Here is a 19,412-nt window from a genome sequence, read left to right on the forward strand (position 1 = left end):
AAAAATCCCCTTTTGCCTTATGCTGTGTTCTCCTGTCAGCTGTTTCATTTTTCAAGAAAGCAGCCCAGCCCAGCAAAGTTTGCCAAGTTTCACAAAGTTCCTTGTCCGTTACCTTCTCTGGAACTTGTGGAGGCCAAGATAACACATATTTTCAGGAGTAACAAGGCCTTTGAAGTCAGTGAGAAAGAGAATAAACAGAGACCTCTTGCCCTAAAATCCACAGAGTTTTTTATTTTTCTCCTTTTATTTACTCACCTGTAAAACATCCTGCATGCTGCTGGAAGAAGCAACCTGAAGTTCCTTCTGTCAGAAATGAGGGTAATTCTTCCCCCTCCTTTCTGGATAACAACATTCTACTGTTAATACACCTCTTCCCCCTTCCTTTGGTACCTGGCCTAACAGCCTATTTTAAGCAGGGCCATTTGAGCCACTAACCAGGGAAACCTGTGCAGGTTTAAGAGACAGGATAAGACACAGCTGATCCAAGTTGCCATTATTTAACAGAGAAAGAAAAAAAAAAAGGATGACTGGAGTCAGTGACACAAATTCCACTGAAAGCAAACCCACTAATGTTTACAGGGTGTGCTGCCTGCTGGAGGTTTACATATTGGCTCTGCTGATTCTACTGCCTTCTGGCTCTGCTGACATCGATTAGTACATCCCTTTAATCATCAGACTCAAGCAGTGCATCCTCAAGTCATGAATGCTCAAATTCTCCTTGGAGGTCCAGCCTGGTCTAGAGGATGTGCCACCAACTGTCATTTTGACAGCAGTTTAACACATAATCACAGGAAAACGACAATTTTTCTTTCTCAAACTTTCTTCCATGAAACAAACAAGTGTTAAACGTTTTAAAGTTTGAGATCCTGCCAATTCCTGCAGTGCAACCTGCACAGCATTTCCCAGCAGAGAAAGTTAGCCACGTGGGTGGGGATGAAAGCACCAAAAGGTCTGAGGTTCCTTTCAGTGACAGGAAAGGCATGGATACATTTTGCATTTGGATTGGCTTTCCACCTCTAGAACTGCTGTGTAAAATGGAAGACACCTGAATTTAAACTTGGCTGAAAAAGCAGGTTTGGTATTAGATGGATTTAACAGGAGTGGGGGTTGTTTGGCATGATGTGGCCATGCATTTTTGGTGCACAAAAAATATCCATGCCAAAGCTCACATTTTCTTCCCTTCTCTCATTTCTCAGTAAAACCTGTTGGGTTTTTTGTCTTGATGACTCCTTATGTCTTTCTCAGTGATCTTCACTTATGTGCCTTTTCTTTGCAGGAGGAATCAGGTTGATAGTCAGAAAAGAAAGATATTTTATAAGAGCAAAGGGAGATATCCCAGGGAGCCTTCTTCAGCTCTTGGGACAGGCTCATGGAGAAGAAAGCAAGTTTGGGCTTGTTGTTCTGGTCCAAAACGGTGACTTTGGGACAGCTTTTGTCTCAGATTTTTGTTCTGCTTTATTTCTAAAACAGGTGCTCTTTTTCCTTATGAAATGAAACAACAAAATTAATGACTGAAAGAAACAATTACCATTTCATCAGAAATCAAGAACCAAAGAGCATCTAAACTCCTGCCTGAGGAGTAGTGGAAAAACAGGTCAACTATCTTTAGAAATCCAGTACTAAACTGTTTTTTAAAAAGCTCTCAGTGAGACACTGGAAAAATCAAGACTTTTCCTGCCTATTGATTTCCCAAGTCCTTAGGAAGCATTTCACCATATATTAATTTCTCCTTCTCAATCACCAAATTTAACTTTTACTCTCATAAACTGCACCTTTGCACTGTTCTCATGTTGTGGCTGCCAGAAGTGCAGAGGTGGGACCCTTCCTTTCCCTCTCTTTCAGCAGGGTCTGGACCACTCAACTGCAGTACCACTGGTTGCTCTCTCACAGCACTGGGCCTGTACAATTTCTCTTTAATATTTCCATTTGCTTAAAAAAAGTTAGATTTGAAAAGCGGTAGTTAAACTCATTCATCTCTCTTTTTTGTTGTGTTTATACCAATACATCGATGGCTTCCCATCAGAGCCACAACTGAAGATCACACACACATATCCCATGGGAAAAAATCACAGATCATTTAATTGGAAAAAATTATATCTATCAATGAGCATTTAGTCTCAGGAAACTCTTATTTGAGAAATGCCAGGTTCCAATCCTCTTTGTAACAATTGTGATGTGATATGATGGATTTGAAGGGAAGCTGAATCAGGACATGAGTTTTAGAATGCAAGGAATGGCTGTCTTCCAAATGCTGAGCAACTCTTAACTCGGTTAAAACTTGGCTGTAATAATGCCAAGGTCATGGGTTCAATCCCCTGTATGGGCCACTGACTTAAGAGTTGGACTCAATGATCCTTGTGGGTCCCTTCCAACTCAGAATTGTCTGTGATTCTGTGAAAACATCACTCAAGATTGATCTAAAGGTTCCTCTAGCACTGCACCCTCTTTTATCTGTTGCTGGCCAGCCTGGCAGTGTGGAGAACAGACCTGGGAACACGTCCACATGTAGGGGCTCTTTCTCCAGGAGAGCAAGGAAGCACTGACATCCAGTGCCCATGGCAGTGGTGGAGTCCCCATCCTTAAAGGCATTTAACAGCCTCGTGGATGTGGCACTTGGGGACATGGGCTGGTGGTGGCCTTGGCAGTGCCTTTCTGTGCCTTTGTGTGCAGGCGAACGCCTTAGTGAGCCTTTGAGAGCCTTTCTGCGCCTCTGAGCGCTTCTGCGCGCCTTTGTGCGCATGCGTGCGCTTTCCTGCGCCTCCAAGCACGTCTGCGTGACGTTTTGCGCATCCGCGCGCCTTTCCGCGCGCCTTTCCGCGCCTCCCATCGCTTCTGTGCGCTTCCGAGCGCCTTTCTGCGCCTGTCTGCGTTTTGAGCATTTTGCGCCTTTCTGCGTCTCCGAGCGCTTCTGTGCGCAGGCGTGCGCCTTTGTACCCCTTCTGCGCCTTTGTGCGCCTCCGAGCGCTTTTGTGCGGAAGGGCAGAAAAGCGCTCGGAGACTCACAAAGGCGCAGGGAGGGCGCAGAAAGTCCCTCGGAGGCGCACGCACAAACGCGCAGAGAAGCGCTCAGAGGCGCAGAAAGGCGTACAGAGGTGCAGAAAAGTGCTCGGAAGCGCTTAAAGACACAAAAATACGCACGCATGTGCACAAAGCGCTCGGAGGTGCCCAAAGGCACACAAATGCGCACGCATGCACACAGAAGCGCTCGGAGGCGCAAAGAGGCGCAGACAGACGCGCAAAGACACTCGGAGGCGCAGAATGGCGCTCAGAGGCGCGCAAAGGTGCACAGAACCTCAGACAGATGCACAAAGGCGCACTCGCACGCACACCCACCCCGGTGCCCCCGCGCCGTCACCCGCTTCTGGTGGAGTCCCCATCCCTGGAGGGATTTAACAGTGCTGTGCATGTGGCACTTGGGGACTTGGGTTAGAGGTGGCTTAGGTAGTGCTGGCGGGAAACAGTTGGACTGGATGGTCCCTGAGGGCTTTTCCAACCTCTATGATTTTGTGAGTCTAGGAAACATTGAGGAAAATGGACAAAAATAGGGAGGCCAAAGGAAAGCTCTCCCAGTCCATGGCAGGGCACAGAAGTGCTGGGATGAGCATCCCTTTACTGCAGCAGAGGGATGCCAGACATCTTCCACATTGCAGTGAGGACAGGAGAAAGAAAAGGGCCTTAAACCAAAGAACCTGACCCATTCAGAAGCTCTGCAAAAATTGCCACAGAGACTCAGTCACTCAGTCTTTTGTGGCACTTTTCCTCTGTTTTCTAAGTCACCTACCTCACCACAAGGCACTATCAGCTCCTTTAGAGAAAGATGTGAGAAACCAAATCAATTATGTTCAGGCATGAAAAATGTTTATTTTGCCGCTGTCGATTTTCTGTCAGTCGCAGGTTGCTCCCTTCAGCCCCTCCGCCAGCCCACATGCATCCCTGTGGCGGCAGAGGGAGCACTGGATCCTCCCTGCTCTTCTCCAGAGGATGCTCAGCACAAACCCCACTTCTGGCACGTCCCTCTTCCCTGAGGCACGAATGATGTTTGCTGCTTCCCAGCTCTTCATCCAGTGATGCTGGGCACAGTTCCTGCTCCTGCCTAACCCGCAGAATTCATTTTACAAGCTTTTTTTTCCTTCTTCAATGGAAAAAATGCAGCATTCAGACCTTTCCAGGACAAAATTTCTCCATTGCCCACACTTTGGGATGAGCTTGGGTGAAAAGTCCAGAGAAAAGGGATCCATCACATCTGCTTTCTGCAGGTGGATGTGCCTGCAGAGCAAGCTCAGGGGGTATTTAATACCCAGAGGGGAGGACAAAAAATAACCAGGTCTGTGTTCGGTTTCTGGTTGGTAAAGGACAGAAATTGATAAATGATGGGCCTGGTGACCAAACGCAGCTTCCTTGGGGTCCTGAGGGGGAACAGGAGGCGCTGAAATTCTCCCCAGGGACCTTGGAAGGAGCTCATGCCCCAAGGAGGATGTGGCAAACTGGATCAGTGCCTGATCCAGAGGGATTAGGGCAGGAAGAGGTGATAAGCCCCAGCTCCTCTCTGCTTGCTGGCTTGGGGCTGTTACCTTGGCTGGGTGCTCATGGGCAGAATTGGAATTGTTGAGTGGTTTTGGCTCCAAGCTTAGGAAAGATCCCACTATCTGCATTTGACCACTGCAGTGGGGCCCATTAAAGTAAACAAAAAGTAAACAGTGGAGGAACTGGACTTCACACAACAAACTTATGAAGTTCATAGTGAAGCCATTTTATTACACATGGCACATGGTTTATATAGGGTTAGAACTACCACTTATTGGCTGAAAAGAGTTACACACCACCACGCTAGAAACTCTAATTGACTAAAACCCATATCTTCACGAGTCCAGTGTTTATAGTAACTTATCCTGGCTGCTTCCATGCACCTGCAGAGTGAATTCCTACTATGCGGATTCTTGGGGAGTAACCCTCCTCCCTACCAGCCAGCAGGAGCTGAGCTCTTTGCTGCTTCTAGCTCATTGCTGAGTCTCACAGGGTTTGTGCAGGCTGGCTTCAGTCTTACAGGATCTTATATAGATCTGAATTGCTCACTTTTGATTTTACTGTAGCTACAGCCCATGAACTGGAGAGCTGAGACTGGGAACAGTGAGGGAAGCTGTTCCTGCCCTCCCTCTGGGATGAGGGCAGAGGAATCTCCAGTGGAGAGCATGTTACAAACTGCTTTTAAAGCCTATTTAGGGTGTTGTGCTCTGAAGGCCAAGGAATGCATTGACAGTGCCAGAGGGTGCAGGATCAGGTCTTCCCAAAGCTGCCAAGGGCAGATGGAAAATTTCAGAAGCCATTTCCTAAAACTGTTTCCTAATCCCAGTGGTCCCTGTTGCAGCCTTCCCACCTGGCAGCCTGTGCCCTGTCTTCATGCTCTGCCTGCAGAGCATCTGTGCTCCTTCAGGACAAAACCCTTCACCTGCTGTGACCCTGGATCTGATTAAAAAACACCATTTCAGCCCAAAAAAGGCATCAGTGTCTCCCCTTTGATGGCAGCACTGTCAGCTGGAGGGATGTCCTTGCTCCCTGCCTGGAGCATTCCTGGCCATGTGAGAGGGAAGGGAAAGGATGGGAGTTGCTGTGTCATTACCAGATAACCCAAGAGGCCCAGGAGAACAAGCAGGATGCTCAGGAGACATAAATAATCAATGAGAAAATGTGCTGCAGGGAGTGCACAGAGCCTGCCAGCTCAGCCATGGGCTGGGAGGATGCTCTGGGTTCATCCCTCATAACCCTGGGCTCACTGCAGAAACTGGGTGCAGAAAACCAGCCTGGAATACCATGGGAGCCCTGGGCTGTCTGTGGGGGATGTGGGATAAACTGCATGTGGCAAAATTGCCATGGCAACGCTGCACTGCCTGGGCTCTGCAGCAGCTCTGCCATCACGGAGCTGGTCCTGCTCATTGTGGGCAAGGATTTGCCTCTGGAACCAGATCCCTGAGGATGCTGATGGGATGAGAAGGGTATTTGTAATTCTGATGTATAGCTTAGCCCTCGTGGGCTGATCCCACAGTGTGGGCAGCAGGGAAGGTGAGGGTTCTGTCTCTCTGCCCCCTCCAGGTGAGACCCCACCTGCAGAGCTGCTCCAGCCCTGGGGCCAGCACGCAAAGACATGGAGCTGCTGCAGCAAGTCCAAGATGATCAGAGGGATGGAGCAGGTCTGCTGAGAGTAAAGGCTGAGAGAGCTGGGATTGTTCATCCTGGAGACCTAATTACCCCTTCCAGTACCTGAAGGAGCTGTAAGAAAGACGGATGGAGACTATTTGCAAGGGACTGGAGTTACAGGACAAGGGGGAATGGCTTCAAACTGACAGAGAATTTGTTTAGATTAGGTATTAGGAGGAAGTTCTTTGCCCAGAGAAGCTGTGGCTGCCCCATCCCTGGAAATGTTCCAAGCCAGGTTGGAGCAACCTGGTCTAGTGGGAGCTGTCCCTGCCCATGGCAGGGGAGTGGAACTAGAATGAGGTGATTCAGGCAAATGGGAAACTCTGGGTTTCGTCCCATCACAGGGAGAGCAGGGCTTTTCCCTGGAATCTGGATCAATGCCCACACACAGTCACACACAGCCCTGAGTGGGTGCTCACTCTCCTTTTGGCTCTGGAGAAGTCACTCCCTCCAGCTGAGCCCTGCCACGGTCCCTGCTGGCCCTGGCAGCTCCCAGCAGCCTGGCAGCCCCTCTCCTCCCAGCCTGGCTGGTATCCATGACTGGCAGCGTGGCCTCTCCCGTGGTTTTCATTCTTTGTGCTGTTTGCTACGAGCTCAGTGTGCCTCAATCAGGCAAAGCGACGCACGGGCGTGAAAAATCAGAAATGTTGGCTTTGCTCCACTCACAGATTAATTTCGTATTTCCTGGCTTTTTTCCACGACTGTGAGAACTGGGAATTTTGTTGGTAGTAGTAGGTGGAAAGAGATGTTTGAGTGTGGGGAGGCCCTGCAGTCCCTCCACTGTGCCTGGGGGAGTCGTGTCATGCTGGGTCACAGCACAGCCCAGATGGGACACAGTTTAACTTTCCTGGAGCAAGATAATCAGCTTTAAAAATTCTTCTGGAGGCTGATTAACCCTCAAATACACTGGACTTAGTTGTCATCTCCCACGAGGTCAGTATTTCCTTCCAGCCAACCCAGAAAATCTCCATCAGTGTGATCTGAGCCGTATCAACATAAACTTTTTCCATGATTGCCCTGCTTGAAATCAGTGTTGCCTTGGAGATAACTATCCAAAGCCTCCTCACAGGGAGAGGTTTGGAAACTAATCACCACTTCCCAACATGGGAGGCACTGGTGAGATCCTGAGAAGTCTCGAAGCCTCCACTCTGCTGCTATTCCTGGTAAAGAAGGAACTGCTGAGGACTTTTATCCTCTGCAAGGCTGTTTTTCCTGTTTTCCAGGGAAATATCCAAGCAGGAGTGTTGACATTCAAGGGAAGGATAATTGTTCCATCTAGGTTTCCAAAGGGAAAATCCTGCTTTTAATCATGGCTCTGTAGCTGAGCACTGAAAATGCAGGGTGAGTGTCCAGAGTGAAACCACTTCATGGGGTTCAAAGTTTGATGGACAGAAAGATGATCTGATGGTAAAAAACCCTCCACCATGCAGGATATTTTAGAGGTTTCATTAGGGGAAATTAATTTAAAAAAGGGGGTAGGAATTGAAGGATTTGAAGTTTCATTTTAACAACATCTCTTATGGCCTTTCCAAACTTTGTGGAGGAAATGCTCTTTGGGCAGGTGTTTAACACAGACATTATCCTCTTTGGGAGGGGAAATTAAAGTTTTATGGGCTGGAGCTCCTCTTATCCTGGGCTCTGGCCTTCACTCCTTGAAGACAAAACACAAAGGAGGAGGAAAGAGCAGCAAAGGCACTGAGATCTGGAGAAACATGCCAGGGACATTTTCATTGGACTGCTGGACTCAGGATGGAGTCAGTTCTGCTGCAGATGCCACCAGATGTACAAGAAGGAATTATTACACCTGATTTCCTCACTCTGTCTGTGTCCAGACTATTCCCCTTCTTTCTACCAGAAAAAAGGATAGAAGAGGACTTAAGAGAAAGTCCTGATTTATAGTGACTTACTTCCTTCTTCTTATCTTTGTCTTCTGTTGACTTTATCAGTAATTTACTGTAGCAGACCAATCAAAAGGTTTATTCCCCCACACTCAGGCAGACCTCTGAACTGGAGGGTTTGTTTGTATGTGCGGCCAGGAGAGAGTTCCCCTCAGGACACAGATCTGAGAACTTTAAAGAGGAGAGATGTTATACTGAGCTTTCTAAACTAGGATGGATCATTCCCTTTTATATTTACAGTTTCCAACACTTTTCTATGCTCTAGGTACCCAAAACATTTTCTGGATAGCAGTCCCACAGCCCTCTGTTCATCGTCCCATAGTCTCAAATCCATCTGGAGGGCTGCTTCCAGCTATGGAGTCCTCAACACGGGAAGGACCTGTTAGAGCAGGTCCAGAGGAGGCCACGGAGATGCTCTAAGGGCTGAAGCCCCTCTGCTCTGGAGCCAGGCTGGGAGAGCTGGGGTAGGGTTCAGCTGGAGAAGGCTCCAGGGAGACCTGAGAGCCCCTTCCAGAGCCTAAAGAGGCTCCAGGAGAGCTGGAGAGGGACTTGGGACAAGGGATGGAGGGACAGGACACAGGGAATGGCTTCCCACTGCCAGAGGGCAGGGTTAGGTGAGATATAGGGAAGGAATTGCTGGCTGGGAGAGTGGGCAGGCCCTGGCACAGATTGGGCAGAGGAGCTGTGGCTGCCCCATCCCTTGGAAGTGTCCAAGGTCAGGCTGGGCAGGTCTTGGAGCAACCTGGGCTAGTGGAAGATGTCCCTGCCCATGGCTGGGGGTGAGATGAGATGATCTTTAAGCCCCTTTCCAACTCAAACCGTTCTATGATTCCATGATTCTATCCCTCTGCAGTGCCTGTTGTCACTATGGCAACCGCTGTGAGGATGTGAGGCAGGGTGAGGATGCTCAGCAGGATGAAGATGCTTAGCCTGATGAGGATGCGCAGCAGGATAAGGATGCTCAGCAGGATATGGTCACCCGACCCTGCTGCTCAGGGCCAGGCAACCAAATTAGAGCTGATGCAGCCAGATGGGGGTTATGGTTTTCTTCCTACTGGCAATGTGTTTATTACTGAATTCCATCTGGAAGCACTTCTGAGCACGGAGCTCATCCCACGGGGCAGTGTCATGCCGGTTATCCTCTCAGAGGGAACAGATGATGCTCTGCAGCGCGATGGGCACAACTGGGCAGGATTTTAGCATTCCCGCGGATCCACCACCCAGGGCTGGGGCAGTGCCCGTTCAGCGGGGCAGCGAAAGACACACGGGGCTTGTTTTCCCCATCAGGCAAGAGGCGAGACTCGAACCCGCGGTCCCTCTGCCCTGTCCCTCTGTCCCCGCTCCCGGAGGCGCCGCGCGGCGCGAGGTCCGCTGGGAGTTGTAGTTTCTCCGCACCCGACACCGTTTTGACCTCGTGGCTTTCCTGTTGCGCTCGGACTACACTTCCCATGATGCTCCGCGCCGGGGGGCGGTGGCTCCGGGGCGGGGCCGGGAGGAGGAGGGCGAAGGGGGCGGGCGCTCCCCGTTAATCGCGGATAAAAACCGGCCCCGCGGGGATTCTCCCCACTCGCCAGCACTCCTTTCATTTTTCTGGGTCTCATTCCCTTCCCGCGGGCGATGCGCCGGGCCGGGCGGGCCTGACAGAGTGAAGGAGAGGCTCCTTCTGCTTCTTTTCATTCTCCTCCTCTTTCTCGACCATGGGCGACTGCGGAGCCCCCGGCGACGTGAACTCCAACGTGCTGGTGGCCCGCAGCACCGGGGATGCGCAGCTGGACAAGGCGGTGTGGCAGTGGCTGAGCTGGGACAAGGTGGGTGACCAGGGCAAAAAAACCACCTCCCAAAATCCTCCCTTTTCCCCCCGATGGGCTCCCCCTGCCAGGGGTGCTGTGCCATGGGGTACCCCCTCTCCATCCCATCCCTGCGGGTGCGGGTTGGTCCCTCCTCCCTTCGCTGCCCTTGGGAAAGGAACTCCCTCTGGATCGTGCCTCTGGAATTGCTCACCTGGGAGACGGGAAAGGTGATGATGCGGCCACCGCGGGGCTGTGCCTGGGCAGGGATGGCTCATCCCTAAGGAACAACGTGGAACCGGGTACCAGGGTGGCATCATCACCCCAACAGCAGCATCACGTTTTCCTGAGCTTCCCGAATTTAACCCCCTTCTCCTGGAAACAAACAGTGCACGGATGGGCCAAATCCTGGCATGTACCTTTTCCAGCTCCAACACGGTGTCAGGAGTGTTGCAGGCTTGATTAATAGGAATTGAACCATAAAAACAGTGAAAACAGAGTGGTGTTAGAGGTTATTTGGCTTATCTCAGTATTGAAAGGGTTCTTTCAGTGTGTTTTTTTGCATCTGGTTTGTCCAACCATCACGGCCTCTGCTTTAAAAAATATCTTGGTGGTGGGGAAAGGTAAACTAAATAGTGGTTTAGGGGTTTGACTTATTTTTTTCTTAATATTTTTAGGTTTTTATCTTCTGTCATCTCTTTACTTTGTTTTTAGGTTTCTATCTCTTGGCTTCTTTTTTTTTTTTCTTTTTGCAAAGTCCTGTTTCTTTAATGACAGTGATGGCCCATATGTTTGTAGCGTTTCCCCTTTAATTTCTTCCTGCCAGGATCAAAGCAGGAGGGCTGCAAGCAAACCCCACCTGATGGCTCTTGGACGAGCTCTCTGCTGCTCGGAAATGTGCTCTCCCCTCTCGGTTTTGCGGGAATTAACAGTTGCCATCTGCACATTCTGCTCTTAGAGCTGCTGCTGTGAAAAGATCCGGGAATAGTGGCAGGGAAGGAGTGGAAAAGGGAAATGGCATTGCTGATAATACACAGCTTGAGCTTCGGCAAATATTTTTCTTGGGTGACCTCTGGTTAGTATCTTCAAAGGTTTTTGTTTGGGTTTTTTAACTGTTTGTTGTTTTTCCTACAAAGTAGGAGAAGTTACACTGGCGAAAAATGTTTTGATTAGAACCAGGAACAGTGAAATACCAGCACTTCTAGAGCTCCTTCTAGGGCCATAATTAAGCAATAAAATATGAACTGCAGTCAGTTTTAGTGCACCTGTTTGCCCTCCTATCCTAGGTGATAATCATCATGCCTTTCCCTAAAGGAACTCCGGACGACTTACAAGACATTTTCAAGAGAGCTCCTGGGAGATGTGACAACTCAGTCACCTGGAGAGGGTGTAAACAAACCAGGTGAAGGTGTTTAAGGAAGGGAAGGCGAGGGGAAGCCAGGAAATAGGGCATGACGAGGGTTGTTGGTCCGATGCCCTGGAATTTCATAGGAAATGAGGCCTTGGAGATTCGTTGCTTATCGAACTTGGTGAGGATCTGCCTGTGCTTCCCTTCCTGCCCAGCTCCTCCTTCCTGAGCCTCGGGGATATTCCCTGCCTCTGATCAAGGGAAAATCTATGCACTACATCCACAGCTGTGGGAGGCTTTTGTCCTCTATCTTAATTGAAAACTGCTTGCAGTAATTAATTGTCAGAGCTGTGCTCGTCATCCTCTGTGGTTTGGGTGTACTGATGGTGGGTGGAGGAAACCTGCCCATGTGATGATCCTTCTGCTTCCCTCCCCCTCTCACCAGCATCCTGCGTCTTCATTAATGCCCCTGCCACTCTCCCTCCTTTCCCACTCCCTCTCCTTAATTGCTGTGCTTTTGCTTTTATCTTGGAGGCACAAAGCCTTTTGTTCTGTCCTCCTTGGTAAACTATGCGAACAATTAGTCATTGTTCGACTTTTTATCCCGTTAATTCCCTTTCCTCGTTTTCCTTTTGTACTTTTCAGTCTCCTAAGTGAGTCTGGCTTGTAGTCTTTGTATCCAGGCTACTCCTGGAGGTGGTGGGTGGATGTGGGAGAAGGAGATGCTTTGGCTCTCACCAAGGCACTGTTAGAACATCCCGTGGGAAGAAAAGCTGGAATGGGTTCTCCAGGAGCTGTTTGTGCCACTCACATTTTATTTTACTGGACTCATTTTACAAAATTTTACTTTATTTTGTAGCCTCAGTGTCAGTGCCTTAGGTGTAGCTTGGAGAGCTCATTCCTTGTTAATAAGGTAGTTTGGTTGGGTTTTGAGGTGCTTTTGGAGTGTCCCTCAGTGTTCTCTTATTTTTTATGGTGTGCTGGTTTAAGGGTGAACCAGCAGGGGAAATGAACTCACCACGAGAGAGATTATAAGTCAGACCTAAAATTTAATAATAATATTACAATAACAACACTGACACACAAGGGAGATTGCTTTCAACTCACAAAACCGCAGCAGTATAACCCAGTGTCCTGGGGCACAAACCCAAGGGGGTTTGTTTGCCCTTGTGCTGAGACCCCTGTGGTTCCCCCAAGTCCAGAGCAAAAGGAAAAGAAAAACCTGTTGGTGCAGGCGAGGGCTGTGGTCTGGGTGAGAGCGGGGATCTCCTCCTGTCAAGGTCCTGCTGCTGCTCTGGATCCGACGAGAGGTTCCCGAGGTCTTCTTACCCACCCCTTATGTACCCTCAGGGAGCTCTCAGTCCCTCCCCCTGGGCGGGGACTCACACAATGGGTGATTCACTCTGGGAGCCAGGGAGTGTTGAGCTGTTGATGGCCCATTAGCAGCTCCGCCCCCCTCAGGCTGGGTGTGAAGTGATAATGGCTCCCTGGGCAGCTGCTGCTAATGGCCCATTGTCCTTGGGGAATGAATAGAGGGGGTAGAATACACAGGTTTGATCACCACCACACAGGGTTAGCTGGTCCCTCCTGCCGAACTAGGACATATGGCTTTTGAGATGCCTTCCAAGAGGAAATGGACTTGGTAGAGGGAGACCAGTAACTTTGTCTAGTTACACTTGACTTGAAGTGTTATTTCCTAATAAGAGTTTTAATTAAGAATAAAAATGGGAAAATAAAGTTTAGGAATTGGCCCCTGAAAAATTCATTTTAACTACATGTGTGCACTGCAAGTTCTGATGTTAAAAAAGAAGATAAAATAATGTATTATTGCAATAGGTGATTTTGGGTAGACTGGAGCAGAAACCTGCTAGTACAACCAACATTACTGGGAGCAACTTGGAATGGGGTGAGCTGTGAAATAACACAAGTTTTGTCCTTTAGTACCTGTTCTAAGCCATTAAACTCCCTGAATTGGGATACACTTGGAACTTGCACTTGGTGGTGTTATTGTCTATACTGGTTGATAAATAAACTGCCAGTGTTACTGTGGAGGCAGCAAAGGGCATCTCTGGGCTCTTTCCACACTGACTTTCAAGTATTAGAATAAATTGAGCATTATGACTTCCTTTGTATAATAAGTTTCAGTCTAGCTTAGTTAAAAAGTGTGGAAAAGAGTGTAAAAAAAAAAGCAGTTTCAAGAGGCTTTTTGTGTCTTGGTCTGTGTTGGGCCAAGAGGTGGAGCATCACTTGACTGATTTTCACATAAAAATGGTGGTGAGGTTTCTTACTAGAAAATAAGCATTTGTTGCTTAACAAGAAATGAGAACCTGCAATTTAAGTGAAATTATAAATGAGAACTGGGTGCAGGTGCCTCTGCTGGCCTTGGTTGTGTAATTAAAGTGATTAGCTATGCCATGGGCAATGCTCTGTTTCTTTGCACTAGGAATTCCTGCAGATTCTTTGTGTTCTGAGGGATCAAGCCTGATTTGATTTGGAAGTAAAGCTCAAAACAATTGCTGCTTAAAAAACAAAGGCTGGCCAAGCTTGATGCACTTAATTTGTGGCTGTCAAATTTGCTGAATTCTAAGCAAACTTGAGACCACTTTTCCCTTCTCCCAGGCTACACATGCAAAGAGTGTCTGCAAAATAAAAAATGATTAACTGTGAGTAGTGACTTGCCACTTATTTTGACAGGGTATTAGCTGTGAAAATGAACTCTGGCAGTAAGTACAGATTAACATGATGGGGAGTGAAAGAACCTGTAAGAAACACTCAGCTGATGCCTTTGTCTTTAATTCTCCACTTGTTTCTAGTTTTGTACCCTGAGGAGCTACAAAAAGAATGTGATTCTGCCTCAGTAGGCAAATAGAAGACTGAGAGTTTAGGAGCACTGAATTTGGTAGAGAATATGCATATTTTTTGTCTAATAAAACTTTCTGAAATGTTGGTGTTGCAGTCTCAACAGCTACATTGGTCTCCTTCCTGCAGGTTCTGATTCTGGCAATAAATTCTTGCAAGCAGTTGTTTAAGGTCTATCTCACATTTCAAGCAGGCTCATCCCCCTTCCTTCTTAAAATCCTTAATTACCAGTTCAAACTTTTAACTCCAGAGCACCACTGAAACAGGTTTTGTAGAGTTCCTGTCTGAGAACTGGAGACAGAAACAGCACAGGTCACTTGTAAAAAGGTATTTTATGAGGTGGTAGTGCTAACTTTCTAGAGATGGCTTGTATATGTATTAGTGGAATAATTTTAGAGAAAAAACCTGCTTCTGATGCTTAATGTGAGTGAGATTCTGCTTGAGTGGATTAGGAAAATACCACCTGGGTCTGGTTGCTCTTCCAAGATGTTGAGTGGCCTCAAAGCTCCTGAAAAATTAGGACTGTTTGGCTCATTTACATCTTGAAGTGATGGTTTGAGGTGTGTGAGGGCACTCACAGCATGTTGGAGGTGCTGCCAGGTTGGGAATCAGACAGTGAGGGCAGAGCTGCTGCTGAGGGGCAGAATCCAGGGCTGGGGAGTGGAGCAGCTGAGACACAAAGTGAAATCCAGGGAGCACAGGCTGTGCTCAGAGAGGAGGAATTGTCAGAGCCACAAACTCAGGCTGAGTCCAAACCCCAGCACAGGCACCTCTTTCCCTCCCTGCCCTTTTTGTGGCCCCAGCAGTGCCTGCTCAGGTTCCATGAGCTCCTCCCAGGGCCCTTCTGCCACTGTCCCCTTATCTGCCACCTCCTGCATGGGCAGGGGCAGGACACCTTCTGCTCTGGGAGCAGGAGGAACAGATCTGTTGGCTCCTGATTGCTGCCTTGTTCTCCCACTGGCCTTTTATATAGATATTTTATCTATGTTTAACTTTCATTTTTCTATGCATTATTTATATTTTTATATATTCTTCTATATTTTTAGGTTTTATTTGTTTTTAATACACTCAGGCACATGGTGTGATTCTTGGGGATGATCCTGTGCAGGTCCAGGGTTTGGACTCAGTGATCCTTGTGGGTGTCTTCCAACTCAGCATATTCTGTGATACATATATAAAATGTAAATATATATTTATAATATTTATTGTGTGTCTATATATTTATAATATTTTATAAATTTTCTATATTATTGTACATATTTGTACAGTAATACATATTTATAAATTCATTTGTATATTTAAATGTGTGTTTGTTTGCATACTTACAAGTATATTTATATGCATTTATAGTTACACACCTGTAGATGCTTAAATATATTTATACATATGTATTGACATAGTTATATCAATATATGTAGAAATATACATACTTACATGTTGAATGTGTATTTTTAGAATCATAGAATTCTAAAAATACACATATCAACATGTAAGCAGTTATATGGTAATATATGCTAGTTCTTATGATATATAGCAGTCCTTATACATATTTATGCAGTAATATATGGTGATTATTGTTGTACAGTTTTATAGTTACCACCTGTAGTTACTTGTACATACTTACATATATTTATACATATATATTGACATATTTATGTCATATATATAGAAATATATGTAAGTTTATCAATCTATGTAGAAATGTATATCCTTGGAAGTACTTATGTTGACAGGTGTATTTTTTCTTGTATATTCACTATATGTGTATGCAGGGCGTGAATCCCTGTGCTGTGGGACCTGCTCTCAAGTTCCTGGGAATCTGTTTGGCAGCAGAGATGTGGGATGTGTCTGCACCCCAGTGCTTCCCTTTTCCTTCCTCTCTTTCCTTTTGGGTGCTTGGTCCCTGTGTGCTCCAAGGGCACTGCTCTCTGCCAGATGTTTTTTCCACTAGTAAAAAATCTTTGGATAGTCAGTAGCATTGTGAGGCTTCAAGGCTTTGAAGGGTCTGTCTCTCCCTAAAACCAGTTTACTCTTAGACCACTCAATCCATGAGAATTTAATTTGTTTTGCTAGAGCCACTGGGGTGCAGGGGTATCTCAGAGCATTGCTTTTAAGGAATGACTATTTTTGTATCAAACAGCCTAGTTTATTTTTGCTTAAGACAGGAAGATTTTGGCTGTTTTATGTTAAGTTCTTTTTTAAGGATATTAAAAGTCATCCAAGGACTGGAGTCTCTAAGGAACTTCTTGTGCTTATCCAGCGAACAGGTGACATGACAAGAGGAAGCTGCCTCAAGTTGTGCCAGAGGAAGTTTAGGTTGGATATTGGGAAAATTTCTCTTTGGAAAGGGTTGTCCTGCCCAGAGCAGTGGTAGAGTCCTCATCCCTGGAAGGATTCAAAAACCATGTGGATGTGGCACTTGGAGACGTGGGATGGTGGAGGCCTTGGTTGTCCGTGGTTGGCCTCCATCACCTTGGAGGGCTCTTCCAACCTAAATGATTCTATCAACTATTGCACCTGGAAAAATGAACAATCATAAAAGCCACAGTGAGACATTTAGTTGTATGACTTGATTTAGTAACTGCAAAACAAACCAGCAAAAAATTCTGAATTTTTTTCAGGATTTGCAATCAGGTTAAATGTCAGCACTGGAAGTTGTTTTGGAATTCCCAGGTCAGTGTGGTAAATGCTGCTCATACCCAGACAGAATGTTGCAAGAAACTAATCCAGAGGGCTCTGAAGCGCCAACTTGGAATAAAAATAAGCTGAAAAGAATAAAAGCAGTAAGGGTTGTGCCAGGTTGGGATAAGGGCTCTGTGGAGGTCAGGCTTCTAATGCTGCTGAAAGTGTGACCCAGAACATGAGACTGATCATCAACATACCTGAATTTATACCAAATCTTGTAAAATCCCCTTTTTCTGTTGGCCCAGGAGTTTCAGATCATCTGTGGAGAGTGAATATTTGCACTTGTAACTTAATTTTTTTTCTCTCCTTTTCTTTTTGTCAAACTTTACCTTAACTCAGTGTGACTGGAGCAAATGAAAATGTTTTTTGGTGCTATTTTGGCTGTCTCATTTTTATTCCTTTGGGAATAAAGTATCTCCAATCAGAAGTGCTTTCTATTCTATTTGTGAAATAAATGTTGGTGCTGTTGCTTCAGGGGAGTTTTCACTCAATTTTGCCAAGCTCCATAAACTACAGAATGTACAATTTTTATTCTATTTTCTGCAGGGAAGCAATACAGCATATCCTAAAAAGCTATCAAAGATGCTGTATAGTTTAATAACCTTATTTTAAAGCAGAACCATGTACTGTGATAATGTGAAATGAGACTTTTCATTACTTAGACTCTTTTGAGGTCAGTCATTTGTTTTCTGGTTGGCTGCCTATGAGTAACTAAAAGAGAAACTTCCTCTTCTGCAGTTTAATATTTGTTGTGCCCCATTGTTTTGGTTTCTTTTTAGGCCTGGTTTTATCTATGTTGTGAATAGTGTTTTGCTTTGGTTGCTGAGCCATCCAAGAGCATGGACAATAATCCCTTTTATTTTAAGGCACAAAGGAGTGAAAAATTATCTTAAATTCCCTTGTCTATGTTAGCAGGCTGCAGAAATAATTTCACATTTTTCAGTGAGCTTTACTGAGTGCTTTTTCTCCTGGTGAGTGTGTGCAGCTCCTGTCTTTGTGCTTTGCCCACTATTTCCCCCCTGTTCCTGTGCAGAGCTGTTTCCCAGTGCTGCTGGAGCTGCCTGACCTCTACTTTAAATGTCAGGGGTGCTTCACCCCAGCCCTGCAGATTCCATTTGCCTTTTTTAACTCTTCCCTGGGACCCTGCTTTGGAGCAGCACTTGTGCCACCTGAGTGGTGTTTTATACCTCTGGAGTCACTGTTTTCTCCGGCTGTTTCCATTGCCTCCCCCTCTGCTGTGTTTATGGGATCTGGGAAGTGTCTTGCCCAAAGAGGGTGTGGGTTTCTTGGTGACCAAGTGAATTCCATATTAGTGGAATAACTGTAGCACAAAGAGTGGGTGTGTGCAACATGCAGCTTGTTTACTTGAAGTTTTTAGCTGTGATGGAAGTTTCGGAAAAGCCTGAATGAACAGAAGGATTCCTCTGGATGAGAATCCAGCCTGTTCCATGACACACTTTTGTGTGGAGCTGGATGAGGCTTGGAACAACCTTGTCCAGTGGAAGGTGCTCCTGCCCATGGCAGGGGGTGGAAATAAATGATCCTTAAGTTCCCTCCCAGCCCAAACCATGCTGTGGTTCCATGATTTTACTGTGCCTCTTTACAGCGCTTTCCCATGGGTGGGGAGGAAGGAAACGCTGCTTTGAAGCTGGGAATTTTGTCTGTCTTCCAGCAGCACAGGCAAAGATTGGATCTGCCTTGGAAAAACAGGTTCCAGAGTCTGTGTGCTCCCCACTTAGAGGCTTTGTGTACCTGGAAGGTGTATAAATGACCAGGCAAACATATCAGAATGTCAATGGCAGCTCTGAAATCCCTTATAAATAAGGATGGTGTGGGAAAGCGAACATGTTAAGTGAGTTGGTGTGAAGGCCAGCTGGTGGACAGACTTTTTATAGGATAAGAACTTGCACTTGGAATTACTTAAACCCAAGAAGCATAATAGTTCAGGTCCTGATTTCAAGCACTAAATGCAGACCTAACTCCTCTTTTGCAGAACCAAAAAACAAAGGAACAGATTGAAAGCTTGTTGCAGGATGGGAAGCACAAGGAGCTCCGGGATCGGCTGTGCTGCCGGCTGAGCTTTGGCACCGCCGGGCTGCGCTCGGCCATGGGCGCAGGATTCTGCTACATCAACGACCTCACCGTCATCCAGTCCACACAGGTGAGCTGGGCATGTGTGGGGAGAGGCAGCTGGGGCTCCACAGGGGAAGTTGGATCCCACTGAAACACAAGCAGAGCCTGGAGTGCAGCAACTCTTCAACAAAATGTGGTGGTGTCAAGTGTTTAGTGCTGGAAGGGAATTAAGTAGCTTGAAAAGGTTTAACTGGATGTTCCAGGAGGCAGAATATAATCACTTCCACTGGAATTGGGCCAGTAGTTGATCTGTGTACAGTGCTCTGTAGTTGGACATCATTAGCTGTCATATTTTATGAAGCTCAATGAAAAAAACAATGAGAACCCAAAAAGCAAAGCCACCCCCAAACAGACCTTTTCTTTCCTGCGAATAACCACATGAAAATAGTAGGTTTGACTAAGCAAAGGGAGAGGAATTGAGATGGAAAAGCAAATGTTGGCTGACTGTGAAGGTCTGTATTGGGAATTGTTTAGCTTCGGGGGGATCTTTCCAGTATCATTCATTTTGCT

General features: G+C 46.7%; 1 protein-coding gene across 1 annotated transcript in view; it reads left to right on the forward strand.

Moving 5' to 3' along the window:
• The first annotated feature begins 9,592 nt into the window (after positions 1-9,592).
• The window catches only part of PGM2L1 (phosphoglucomutase 2 like 1), a 29,124-nt gene continuing 19,304 nt past the window's right edge, over positions 9,593-19,412 (forward strand). Inside the window, exons 1-2 of the mRNA XM_071564430.1 lie at positions 9,593-9,898; positions 18,763-18,930. Coding sequence (XP_071420531.1) covers positions 9,788-9,898; positions 18,763-18,930 — 279 coding nt within the window. The 5' untranslated portion in view covers positions 9,593-9,787. The remainder of the gene's footprint in view (positions 9,899-18,762; positions 18,931-19,412) is intronic.

The sequence above is a fragment of the Pithys albifrons genome, chromosome 1 (genome assembly GCF_047495875.1).
Source record: "Pithys albifrons albifrons isolate INPA30051 chromosome 1, PitAlb_v1, whole genome shotgun sequence".
NCBI classification, from domain to species: domain Eukaryota; kingdom Metazoa; phylum Chordata; class Aves; order Passeriformes; family Thamnophilidae; genus Pithys; species Pithys albifrons.